General features: G+C 45.3%; 1 protein-coding gene across 2 annotated transcripts in view; it reads left to right on the forward strand.

Moving 5' to 3' along the window:
- ACVR2B (activin A receptor type 2B) overlaps positions 1-13,837 on the forward strand; it is a 144,981-nt gene that overhangs the window by 115,186 nt on the left and 15,958 nt on the right. For both annotated transcript variants that reach the window (XM_019499185.2, XM_019499192.2), the window contains exons 6-9: positions 160-303; positions 1,179-1,327; positions 9,556-9,670; positions 11,400-11,538. In XM_019499185.2, coding sequence (XP_019354730.1) covers positions 160-303; positions 1,179-1,327; positions 9,556-9,670; positions 11,400-11,538 — 547 coding nt within the window. The remainder of the gene's footprint in view (positions 1-159; positions 304-1,178; positions 1,328-9,555; positions 9,671-11,399; positions 11,539-13,837) is intronic.

Raw genomic sequence — 13,837 nt, forward strand, 5'->3', positions numbered from 1 at the left:
GATGCCTCATTTTAAAAGCATCCCTGGTCCCATATACACACACCTGAGACTGACTTTCAGAGGAATGTCAGAAGAGCACTCCATTGTAGCAGCTGCTTCTTTGAAAAGGCAAATATAATTTATGAGCAGTTGCTGATGGCATGTTCCTCTCCGCTGTAGGATAAGCAATCTTGGCAGAGCGAGAGGGAGATCTTCAGTACCCCTGGCATGAAACATGAAAACCTGTTGCAGTTCATTGCAGCCGAGAAGCGGGGGACAAACCTGGAGACAGAGCTCTGGCTGATCACAGCTTTCCATGACAAGGTAACACTTCTTGGCCTATCCATTTAAAGCTAAAGGGAGTGAGGCCTAATAGGGAGCTCTTATGAACTGGCGTGGAAGTATTCATTTGGAATTTCGGATCCCTCCTTGTAGCTGTTCCAAAGTCTCTCCTCCCTTCCCCCCAGCTGGGTTTAAAGAAGAGCTGCAAGGTTCAGAAACAGAGGTGGTCCCATAGGAGAGGACAAGAGGGAGAGAAGGGCACTACTCACTCCCGTATACAGCACTAGCCTTGCACACTTGTGCAGGCCAACACAAGAGAGTACGTCCTGGAGATGCCAATTGCAGACTGTCCCAGTTCTCACTCTGCTCTTGCAGATAGGCCATGAGCGTCAAGTAAATACAGAGCCTATCTCTGTTTCATGGATTGCTTTAGTTATCAAATATGACGAACATTTGAAATAAAACAAACACGCGCAAATCCAGGGTTGAGTCAGCAATGTTGTCCCTGTTTTTAATCCAAGGTCTACTGAGTCAATCATTTCCACAGCCATCTGATATGATAGATGAGCTTTTCTCACTTCAGGCTTCTCCCTTCTTCAGAGTATGTAGCTGCTTCAGTTTTTCCTGAGGCTTGCTCAAGGTAGTGGAACTCATTTTTGAAGCCATGAAGTGTTTTTATTTCAGACCCTCGATCTCCAAACTGATGGGGAATTGGGACCGCCTCACTTTTTTTTTTTTTTTTTTTTTATGTAGAGCTTAAATATATATATATTTGCAAGTGAGCTTCTCTGTCAAATCAAGGTTCAGATTTCTCAAGCTCTCATTAAAACCTCTCTCTAAACTGATGAGTTGGCACATCTGTCACTTATCAGGATCTGTAATTAAGTTCTAAGACTGTATGATGTCCTATTTCTCAGGGCTCTTTGACAGATTACCTGAAGGGGAATATTATCAGCTGGAATGAACTCTGCCACGTTGCAGAAACAATGGCCCGTGGACTGTCATACCTACATGAAGATGTCCCTTGGTGTAAAGGGGAAGGACACAAACCCGCCATTGCACACAGGTACTGCCTCTTGCACGTAGTTCTTCAGCTAATCTTTCTGGTGCCATTAAAGGGTCTTTGGTTCTGTTTTAGGTGCTCGTGGCTTAGTTCAAAGGTCTGTGACTTCCTCGAGGTTGTTTTGTTAAATAGAGCAGGTCTTGTTTTTTATGGTGTCATTTATCCCGAAAGGCTGCCAAATGCTGGGATTGCCTTGCTGAAGTGATAGGAAAGGGGTAGCTGGACAAGTAGCATCCAGTCCACTGAAGCCATTATGGGAGGAAGGAAAGGCCTGGCGAAAACAAAAATGGTTGCTCTTCGTATCTATGGTTGCTTTTAAAGCACTCAGAGTCTGTCAGGAACTTTGCTAAGCTTGCAAGGGAGCTTGTGCCGAAGACCTGCCAGTTTTAAGCATGGCATAGGTAAGGGGTGTCAAACATGGAGCCTATGGGCTTGTGGAGCTGCTGTATCCTGCCCACCAGGCTACCAGCTGGCTACCAGAAGTTGGCAGTGGGACAGGGACGGGATGACCAGGGGTCAGTGGCCAGTGGCAGAATCTGAGGCCCTTGGGCCCTGGTGAACATTGCAGTTGGTGGCAGGAGGGCAAGCAAAGGCTGACGCAGCTCTGGTTGCCCTCTGGTTACTTTGCCAGTCACTACCACCGCAGCTCCAGCTCCTCAGCCCCTGGTCTCAGCCTGTGTGCTTTGTGCTCTGTGCCAGTGCCACCGTGTGCCCATGCCAGAGCTGGAGCTGGCCCTGCATGCTCTGTGCTGCCACCACATGTCCCGTACCAGAGCTGAAGCTGGAGCTGCGTGATCTGTGCTCCACGCTGGAGCCAGTGCTGCTGCTGTGCGTTTTGTGCTGGAGCTGCATCCCTGGCTTGAAATGTGTTGGCAGCAGCAATTCCAGCTCCATCATGGAGCATACAATACACGGTGGGAGCTGAACCTGGAACTGCTGCTGCTGTTGCCACTGGAGCCACCCCATGCTCTGAACTGGATCTGGCCTGCAAGCATCCCCGCAGTCCAAATCTAGCCCAGGGCAGGAAGTGAGTTCGAACCTTTCAGGGACTTTTTATCTTGCTGGGATCCTATGACCCCTGCTGACTTCCAGCCCCTGGGGCAGGGGGCTGGACTCGATGATCTTCCGAGGTCCCTTCCAGCCCTAATGTCTATGAAATCTGTGAAACCTCCTGGTGTAGGTGAGCACGAGCACAGGAAGGTGAGGCCTATTGTCGATATCACCACAGGGATAATTGCATTATCTTTCTTGCATGTCTTGGTGGTTTTGCATTGTTTCTAAAGTAAAGCTGTGGAGGCTATTAATTCTCTTCCTATGGGTATGGAAGAAGAGAGAAGAATTTCAGCATGAATTTTAAGCTGGTCAGGATGTGGGGCAGTCCTTGGCCATGCACCACCAGCCCACTGCACTTGACATGGGCTTGAGTGAAAAAATGCAGTCCAGCTGCAGCAGCCTGTACCGGACTCAGTGGGGGTGTTTTTATGTGTGAACAGCTTAAGTGTCTGTCATAAAAAGTGTTTTATGTTCAGTGAAGCTCCTCCAAGAAAACCCCCGGTAGAATTCAGGGAACTTCTGAAAGAGCTCGCAGCTGCATTTGCACTGCTGGGGGGTGGTTGCGGGGAGGTGAGGGGGGGATCAGCATCCCTGACACTTACCCATGTGGAATAAATGCAGTGATTTATGTGCGACATTCCTAGGGGTGGGGACAGGGGACATCCACACAAAAGTCCTGAAGCTGTGGACCATGGTAATTAGTGTCACAATGCATCTTGTAAATGATAAAAGGTGGAAAATCCTCAGCCCAAGTGTGTGAATTTACCAGATATTTGTCAAACAGGATTTCAGGGAGAAGGTGGATTCCCCTCTTTTTAAAAATAAAATCAATGGCTGAGTGTGTATTAAAGTTCAGGGATATTTTTGATTAACACAGGACAGTGCTCTGTTAAGATGCGTGAGTTTTCAGTTAAGTTTGAGGGAGCCATTGCTGGAAAAGGCTTCAACTAACTCCTTAACTCCAGCCCACCAGTGGCCCTGGCACAAAGGGGGATTAAGGTTGCATTTGTCATGATGATGGCTTGTCAGTGCTAAAGTGCCCCCTAGCGGAAATTTAACAGCATTGGTGTATAAATTGGCGACTTAAATGCAAAATCAATTTAGTTAGTCTATAAGGTGCAAATCTACTCTGCCTTAAATGCAAAGTACTGGCATTTCCTAATCTGCTACCCTGTGTTTTATAGATTCATAGATGTTAGGGTCGGAAGGGACCTCAATAGATCATCGAGTCCAACCCCCTGCATAGGCAGGAAAGAGTGCTGGGTCTAGATGACCCCAGCTAGATACTCATCTAACCTCCTCTTGAAGACCCCCAGGGTAGGGGAGAGCACCACCTCCCTTGGGAGCCCGTTTCAGATTTTGGCCGCTCTAACTGTGAAGAAGTTCTTCCTAATGTCCAGTGTAAATCTGCTCTCTGCTAGCTTATGGCCATTATGTCTTGTGGCCCCCCAGGGGCGCCTTGGTGAGTAGAGCCTCACCAATTCCCTTCTGTGCCCCCATGATGAACTTGTAGGCAGCCACAAGGTCGCCTCTCAACCTTCTCTTGCGGAGGCTGAAGAGGTCCAGGTTCTCTAGTCTCTCCTTGTAGGGCTTGACCTGCAAGCCCTTAACCATACATGTGGCCCTTCTCTGGACCCTCTCCAGGTTATCCGCATCCCTCTTGAAGTGCAGCGCCCAGAACTGCACGCAGTACTCCAACTGCGGTCTGACCAGCGCCCGATAGAGGGGAAGTATCACCTCCTTGGCTCTGTTTGTAATGCATCTGCTGATGCACGATAAAGAGCCATTAGCTTTTCTGATGACTTTGTCACACTGACGACTCGCGTTCATCTTGGAGTCCACTAGGACTCCAAGATCCCTTTTCACTTCTGTGCCACCCAGCAGGTCATTCCCTAGGCTGTAGGTATGCTGGACATTTTTCTTCCCTAGGTACAGCACTTTGCATTTCTCCTTGTTGACCTGCATTCTGTTGTTTTCTGCCCATTTGTCCAACCTGCCCAGGTCTGCCTGTAGTTGTCCCTTGCCCTCCGGCGTGTCCACTTCTCCCCCACAGTTTTGTATCATCCGCAAACTTGAACAGAGTACACTTCACTCCCTCGTCCAAGTCAGTGATGAAGACATTGAAGAGTATTGGTCCTAGGACTGAGCCCTGTGGGACCCCACTGTCCACGTCCTTCCAGGTTGATACCAACCCATCCACTGCCACTCTCTGGGTTCGACCCTCTAGCCAGTTTGCCACCCACCGGACTCTGTAGTCATCCAAGTCACAGCCTCTTAACTTGTCCATTAGTATGGGGTGGGATGCCGTATCGAAGGCCTTCTTGAAGTCTAAGTAGACAATGTCTTACTCTTGTACTTTCTTTAAAGTGTTGCATTGATATGGAATCAATCAGGACTTGTGGTAGAGGTGGTATCTTTTATTATACCAGGTAGATTTTTGCAAAAAAAATTCTTTAAAGACTTGGTCTACCACCTCTACCACGAGTCCAGATTGCTTTTGTCCTGTAGGCCAATACGGCTACAACCTGGATACCTGACACGTTGGTATGGATAGTTTTGTTTGTGTTATGCCCCAAATAAATTCGAGCATCACTCTCTCTTGGTTACCCCTTCTAGGACATTCTGCTGCTCAGTGGGAGTCTTTGAACTCCATTGTGAATTACATTAAACTTTGGGCACAGTCTTTGAGCACAGACCGTATTTGGACTGCAGATCACTGAGGTCACCTAACAATTTAGACTTGGTGGAGGTAGGGAGCAAGAAAATAAGTATTGTGTGTCCAGTTGAGTTAATGGCTGTTCGGTTGTGGGACAGCCCAGTGGCAGTGCCATAGAATAGCCCTGTGCCATAGGGCTATTTACTGACTTTTTACTGACTGTCAGGTAGTTTTAAAGTGATGCCCCTTCAGGGTTCAGCCACTGTTTTGCAAAAGTCCACTAGGTACTGTTCTAAATTGCATAATTTTTAGTTGTGGTCAGACACTTTGCTAAACCATTTTGAAAGGGGAGGAGTGAGGCTTACTGCTTTGAATCTTGCATCTTGAACCAATAAATGAACTGGGCTGTCTCCTTTTGCGCTAGTATAGTGGAGCCAAACCACTGTACTTTACTTTACTTTAAACCTGACAGGTTTAAAGTTGCAGTGGCTTAGCTTTCACGTACACTGTAACTCATCTGTCCATTTTATCAGCTGCAAAGTGCTATAATTTGAAGTGCCCTAAGTGTTCATCTCTCCACACCTTCCCCAAGTTCCCTGAACAGAGGTGTTTCTGTCATTAAGCACTCACTATTTTTATATTTGTGGGAATACTGCTACATCATGGGACCAGCCTCTAAGTTAGGTGTCAGCTGAATGGCATTTGTGTAAATAGTACCATAGCATCGTATACAAATACTGCACAGCTGAGCTGTGTTCTTAGAAATGCCACTTAGCTGAGCCCTTGGGGGCAGTGTTTAGGCTTTTTGGGTCTTTGGCTGCATTCCTCTTAGCATTTTAGCATAGAGTATAGTGGCGTATCACATCAGAGTGGGAAGCGGCAATGGGACTCAGCAGGGAAAGGAGAAGGCAAGTTTACAGGCATTTATGAGCTGACTGCTGTTTTATTGCGGCTGTTTGAGCTCTTGGATCACAATTGTCTGGTGCTGATTTATTTTAAACTTGCATTTAATTTGATAGGAGCAGGCAGTAAAATCAAGTTTTAAAATCTTTATCATTTCTTGATTGCCAGTGGTTCCTGGGATATATGTGGATGTGAACAGCACTGTGTAAGACGGGTTTTTTTCTTTCCCTCTCGTACTGTTGCCTGCTAATGATCAAACGGACAGTTCAAATTTAAATGGGAGACAGCTGATAGGCGGTGTTGGGGGTGGATCGGGTTATCGTTCATTGATGTTCTTCACAGCTTGTTAGTTTGGCTTCCCTGTACGTGCACAAGGAGAATGTGATACGCTCCTTTGGGTCTAATATATGTAGACATGCATATGGTTGTAAATGCAGATAATTATTTTTGCTTTAACAAGGTAGAGTATGTGTATCACGGTTTAGTGCATATCTGTCATAAACTGTATCTCCTCCTGAATAAGGTTGTGGTTCAACAAGAAGGGAACTAAGAAAGCGCTGGACTGAAGCACTCTTTCCATTTGAGCGGTGTGTGCTATGATGGCAACTCCTTGCAGCACTGATAATTTAGGGATATATGTACAACTTGGGCATTCATATTCGGCATCAGGAACTCTTCTCCATGTCTGTGTCCAATTGCAAACTTCATTTTGATCATGGGGCTGGTCCGTGCCATCTCTTCTCATCATATCTCCATCTTGAGCTGGTATTCTGAGCCTGGTGACCCTGGGCTAGCAGCAGAGCATGCAGAAACTCTGGTGGAGGCTCCTGAAGTCAATGAGTCCAGAAGAACCAGTCCACCAGGCACCTGATTGCCTGACAGGAAGGTTTGAGGCTGACCAGGTGTCACCTGGCGGAGAGGTGTGTTTTTCTCTTTCTGAAACCAGGAGAGGGTTGCATACTCTAGGGGTAGAGGAGTGAATTCAGTGCAATTATTTGAGAGCTGTGAGGAAAGGGCAATAGGGGTGCAGGGCATGTGTTTTACTTTGCTTTTTATATCCTTTTTGCTGTCTGAAGTAGAGTGATTGTTTTTATAAACCCTTCTGCAAAGTCTCTGCATTACTTGCTACCTCTATTGCATGCCGTTGACCTACTGGGGGAGGGTCTGCTTAAGCTTACTGATGAGGTGAGTACTGATGCTAGGAGCTTAAGGTGTCTGGCTTTTGGGGTCCTGCTCCAGAAGTCCCGCTAGTGAGTGGGTGAAGACCCCCACTATATGTATTCACACAGTATTCAGGAGCTGTGACAGCTCCACCAGCTTCACACCAGTACAGTGGAATAAGCCACTTCCCCTCCTGAACTGTTTAGCATCCAGCTTTGCACATTGTTGTAGGAAGGCAGAGCGTTTCCTTTCTCCAGGTGGGAGGTTGGGTGACCCAGCCTTGCTGTACATGTGGCCCTTGCCAGGTGACACTGGGAGGTGTGGCACCTCCCGTGTTTGTCTTAGCACTTCCTCTCTTCCCAAAGCATTTTGACAAGTCACTTTAGTGTAGGATAGTTGTCTGCCCTTGTTCATTGTGTTGTGTAGGCCCTGCAACGAACAGGGTTGCTGAATGAATTGATGATAGGGAAATTATAAGGCTGAGCTTACAGGGCATTGCCATCTGCTGTCCAAGGTCTGTAATTTAATTATAGTCGCAAACATCCCTTTTCAGATAACAACATAGAAAGCACTTGCATGAACTGGAGTGATTCCAGGGACGATGTGGAGCAATGTTTTGGGTTATGTCTTAGTTAGGGCAGTAGCCCAGGCCTACTAAATCAGGCCTCTTTGGAAGTTAGCTGATACCAACTGAACTCAGCTCACCCTGGCTACAGGATTCAATAGATTTTTGTCTTGGTGATCTATTCTGTTTTAACTTTTTAGCTCCCGGACCAGAGAGAGATTGGCTCTCCTAGGTGTCTTGACCACTAATCCTTGACAGGAGTCCAAATTCCCTTTGAAGCTGTATCTTATGGATTGTGCAGCATTTCATTCAAAAATCTTTGACTGCTTCATCCTTACCTTGACTTTAAAATAAGCCCGTAAGCAAGGGTATCGCTGTGTCTGCAGCAGGGGTAGGAATGCCCAAGCTACCTCTGCACTGGCTAACTTTGGGTATGCCCAGCAGTGTAGCTCCAGCAGCAGGAAGCTCAGTACAAACTGCAAAATATGCCCAAGCATGACCCTATCCATTTAGATGAGTATTTATTTACCCAGTTTCCAGGGCAGATTCAGCAGCCTGTTCCAAGTCCCATGGGGCTGCGGGCAGTATTTGGGCTTGCCAACTTAAAGCCAGCTAGCTCAGACTACATATTCCCAGGAATCAGGAATACAGCAAGTATGTGAGCTGGGAGTAAGAACTGGTTGCTTATAACATGCAAGCAACTGGGAATTTGGGAAAAGTGGATTTGTAGGTACTTTTTCGAGGAAAAGCTGCAGTCAGATTTGCTGAGTCACTTGTGTTTTAAAGCCCAGTATCTACCAAAGGAGAAAGGAGTGGTCTGGAGTGATCGCTGCATTGCCACTTTATAATACAGCCTTTTGTTGCACCTGCCTGCACTCTTCCCCCTTTTTCAAACCCCTCTAAGGGACGAGGGGCCAGGGAGTGCTGCCACTGGTGTGAAATACTGGCTATTGCTTCTCATATTTGTATGAAATACAACTTTTATACAGAGCTTTAACAGCCCTCACTTTGGGCAAGGGACCTGTCTTTATGCGCTTTGCTGGGGGGTGGGGCGAGGAGGAGGAGAGAATATGTCCTTATATGTGGTGTGCGGGGCTGTATTGGTTTCTGTTATTGTGATCCCTTCAGTTCAGCCCCTGCCATCTCCTTGTTTTCCTCATCCTCCTTTGATTCTTTTCTAAAATAATCCTTCCTTCCCTGTTTTTTTTTTCGTTCTGCTGCTCCCCCCCCCCACTTCTGGTTCCTTAAGCTGTGATAAACCCAGTGTGACTGTCCACTTAGGAGCAGGTTGGGTACCCCAGACCCAAGCTTTCTATATTGGGGGGAAAAAGGAGTGAATTGGGGGGAAAAAAGGAGTGAGCGAAGGGGGGAAAAGAAGGAAGCCTTTGACTGGAGGACCAAGGACACAAAGTGGCACTACTGCAGGCACACAGCTGCCCATCCTGTTTAAAGAAGTGTGAACTCACTTTCAGTACAAGGCCCAGAATCTGTGACCCGGGCCCCGTCCTGTGCAGCGCATGAAACTCTTCAGCTTGGTGTTTGCAGGAGGGGTTGTGATGCCACTCCCAATACAGCATGTTCGTCTGGCTGTGTTTTGGGGGCCTGGGAGATGGGAGTATTCTCTAAAAGTGCTGAAAAGGGAAGGTATGGTGAAAGGGAAAGAGTTATGTTAAATACGCCAGTAAACTTGGCTTCAGCTTGTTGATTTCTTTCATAGATCAAATCGGATCCCAAGCTAAAAAACGTGTCTTGAGTATATTTTGCCCATGCCGGATAAGGGAGCTCGTCTTGCGCTCGGCAGTTAAATCAATCCAGTTTTAACCTGGTATATTTAAAAGTGATGGATTTGTGCCACCTGAAACCCACCCACACACGCTTTCTGCCTGTCTACAGGGACTTCAAGAGCAAAAATGTGTTGCTGAAGAATGACTTAACAGCAGTTCTAGCTGACTTTGGACTGGCCGTACGGTTTGAACCTGGAAAACCCCCAGGGGATACCCACGGGCAGGTAATGATTATCTTTTCTTTAAAGAATTGTTGGGCTTCCCACATCTTGGCCACATTTTCTGATGTGTGTGGGTAGCGTTTCCATAAATGCAGGAGAAAGGGGATGGTTACTAGGGGACAGGAGATTGCAGGAGTACTTGATCCTGACTAATTTGCAAGGATATAGACACTAAATCTCTCTTTAATCACTGGTTTTAAATGAGCTTTATTGGAAGCCTTTGTCCAAAGAGCAGAAGTTGGGGTGAATGTGGAGCAAGGTCTAGACCCAGTTTGACATTTGTGTCATCACTACCACATGCATGCGTTTCAAATTTAATTCCATTTAAATTACTGGTTGGAAGAAACAAAAGGTGCACTAGCATTCTTGATAGTGGCACAAGATCTTAAATTTCCTGTACTGTGAGATGCTTTCTACCTGCTGTTTTTAAGGTAATATGGCTCCACTAGTAGCTTTTATCTGCTGTTGCAGAAGAAAGCATCTAGTTTGCCTTTCCACTAGTATTCATCATCAGTTGTGCAGTGCCGCATAGTGAGGAGGTGGAGTCCATCTTGACCCCAGGAGATAATCGGCTTATACCACGAAATGTGAGATTTGATCAATCTTTATTGTGTTGGCATCAAATATTAATAGTTGCAAAATTATTCAATTATTTTTTAAAATTCAGCCATTGTAGCTGCCTGCCTGACCTTTTGCAGCAATAAATCTTGTAAGCGGACTACATGCAGCATATAAAAAATTACTACAGTTTTATTGGTTATAAATTTGATGCCTTTTAAATTTCAACGAATGACTCCCTGGTTCTCATGTTACCCAGTGGGTATAAAGGAAGAACCAATAATTTTACTTTTTATAACCTTAATATTTTTGAATGTGCTATACAAATCCTTTCTACTACTTTTGTCTTTGTCCCAGAAGGGAGTTGTAGCAGTTACCAATGCCAGTGCAAATCGAGCCACAGCTTTGACCATTTTTGTTACCCTTCTCTGGATTTGTAGGCTACTCCTTCTGCACCTTCTATTCAGTATTTGCCCCACAATCAGACACTGCTAAGATGAGTAGTTTGTCACAGACTTCCCAAGAAAGACTGAATTCCAGCACTGAATTGGGTGATTCTCTGATTTACTCTATTCTTTTCCCACCAGTGCCACTGCTTTTTGGGAGTGGTCCACTGCACACACCCACCATGTGGGTTTGCAGCTCTTTTATGTATGGTTAGAACTGTTTTCCCAGGGTTATAGTTTGCCTCTCTTCAGCACATGGTTAAGAGTGTTTTATCCAGCCCTGTTAAACCATTTCTAATTCACCAGTCTTCCATTCTTTTGTAGACTTGAGCCATCAGATGCAATCAAATAACAGGGCCTAACTAGAGCTTAGGATGTTTCAAGTCTCTCCAGAAATGTCTTTATGTGCGGGTATGTGCCAGGATGGCTGGAGAAACAATTTCAGCCATGGTTGTCTTATCTCATTGCATTTAGTTCAGTGAATAGTAATGATCTAAATGAGTATCATATGCATGCACATGCAGTAAGGGATGTGTGCTTTACAACTGTTTTGCATGAGGGAAATGGTTTCCATGAGGAATAGTGCCAGAAAGAGCTTTTGTTTGAAGCCAGCTTAGCAGAAGTAGCCTTGTAGTTGGCAGAGCTGCTGCAGTTCATACAAACCCACCTATCTCCTTGATTTGGCCAAGACAAAATTTCACTTCATTCTGTTTTCTCTCTCTGCATAGGTGGGAACAAGGAGGTACATGGCTCCTGAGGTGCTAGAGGGGGCAATCAACTTCCAGCGAGATGCCTTCCTGAGAATAGACATGTATGCAATGGGACTAGTATTGTGGGAGCTAGTCTCCAGGTGCAAAGCAGTCGATGGTAAGTGTAAAGTTCCCCTCATCTCTGTGGATAACTCTGCTACAGTAGAGCCATTTCGTCCGGAGAATAATGATGGCTTTGTGGAGTTAATGACATGCTCTTTTTCATTGATTTCTTTTTTAATACAATACAAAAATGAGAAAAAACTTATAACAACTGTACATGTCAGTGATGAGCAGTCAGCAGTAAAAGGAAGCAAGAAAGGAGGAAAAGAGTGGGATAGAAAAGAAGTGTGCAATGAGCAACACTCTAGCTATCCAAACACTCCAAGCATTTTTTTCCAAATTGTACTAAATTTTTCAAAGCAGTTAAACTTGTTAAACGTGACTCTCTCCATAGATGCTGTGCCATCTCGTTGTGCCTGATTTTAACTTTTGAAGATGTCTTACTTTTCCAGGGCAGCATTATAAGCCTGTATAGTACTAACAAGGCCTGCTGTAAGAATGCTAACTCGGAAGGAAGGGTTCAGTTTGAATTCCTTAGGGACAGACCCAAGAAAATGCATGTTTGCCAAAGGTATCAATGCTCTGTTCCAAACCATGGTAACTCTCATTACGATTTATTTTCCAAAAAAAGCTAATAGTAAGACATGACCAAAACATGTGACCAAGCATTGCCTACAATGCATCACATTTCCAACGTGAATCTACTGACCCCACATTTAAGTTCTTAAGTTTAGAGGGAGCCCGGTGCAGACAAAAGATGATCTTCTGTTGTATAAAATTAAGCCTAAGATCAGTTGCCGATGCTTGAATATTGTAAATTGCTGGTTTCTACCTGGGTTCTGGATATCTAAGTTTCTATTCCACTGCATTCTTAAATAGTTTTTATCAGGTCTGTTAAGTGACATTTTATATGCATAGAATAATGGCATAGAATGGGAAAGAGAAGCAGATTTCAAGGCAAAAAATAATGTATTTCGAGTGATGGCATGTTCTTATTAAGCAGCGAATCTGTTTTTGAAAATAGACCATTATTCCCCCTGGATTTCGCAGTGTTTGTGTCCAAGTATGTTACTAATATGCCAATTATTGCAAAATGGTTGGGAGTCCACTATGGAGGGTGGGGGAAGGAGAGAACAGTTGACAGTGGGGCTTCTTTCAGAGCATTAAATATGCTCCGTGCAGCATGCATCTGTTGCCAGTGAAAGGGGGTCTCATGTTTTGTCAGAACCTACTAGCTTTCACTTAAGTTCGGAGCTTGCTTAGGTCTCAGAAGAAAGACGTGCTGGGGCTGACATAGCTGTCCTCATGCCAGACCTAGCCCCTGTACAATTTATGATGATGCTGTCCAAATTGCAAGAACGAAACCCTAAACACTTCAATTAAAAAAAAAAGTAAAATCAAAGCCTTTAGGAACCAAAGATTGCCCCCTGCTATCACAGAAACTAAGGCCTTTAATCCTGTGCATAAAAATATGAGGTTCCATCTCAAAACTGGCTCAGGTTGATTACATTGCCCCTGTTGCTGCCTTCGGTAGCTCCTTTCTGAAGCCTTGATTCTCTGGTGGTTAGCCACTAGAGTTTGCTGCCCTGGTATCCCTGGGCTTTTCCTTAATGTTCCCTTGTCAAAACAGCGCTTGAAACTGTGGTATCTATCCCACATGCTGCCAAAGATGCACCAGGTGCTATTAGCGCAGTTGGTCTTGAATGACAGGGTTGCTGTGTGTAGGAGATTGCCTGATGTTGTCAGAAGTCACGGAGATGCAGAAGCAATCATTTTGTTTCTGTCAGCTCCAAGACTGACTTGCAACTCTGAACTTTTGGGATTGAATCAGGCAATGGAATGGACAGTCCAGTCCTCAAGGTGCTTGTTACTCAATATTATTGCTGATTTGTATTACAGTAGCATTTAGAAACCCCATTGTAACTGGGGTGTTTGATCATATACTTTAAATGGAACTTATTGTCCAGGACATGGGAAGGGCAGCAGGAGGAGAGTGGTACCATGGGGGTGAAAGAGGCCTTGTACAACACTCATTGAAGTCAACAGGAAGGCTTCCTTTGACTTGAGCGGGAGCTGCATTGAACATAGAGCAGTTCCACCTCTGAAGGGACTTTGTATAAACAGAGTTTTCTTGCTCAGCACACTGGTTGCATACACCTAGCATCATGTCTCCTGTGCCAAATGTGTTTAGTCTTGTGGATGGCAGAACCTCTACAGCAATGGGAAGTTGACCTGAATTGTAACGATTCACCCTGCAGCAACAAAGCTTTGGACTGCAGGTTAAAGACAGTGGGATGCACATGCATATTGTGGGGTAGCAGGACCTGTAATTGCTGGAGGTATACATGCCAGCA

This window comes from Alligator mississippiensis, chromosome 5 (genome assembly GCF_030867095.1).
Source record: "Alligator mississippiensis isolate rAllMis1 chromosome 5, rAllMis1, whole genome shotgun sequence".
NCBI lineage: Eukaryota > Metazoa > Chordata > Crocodylia > Alligatoridae > Alligator > Alligator mississippiensis.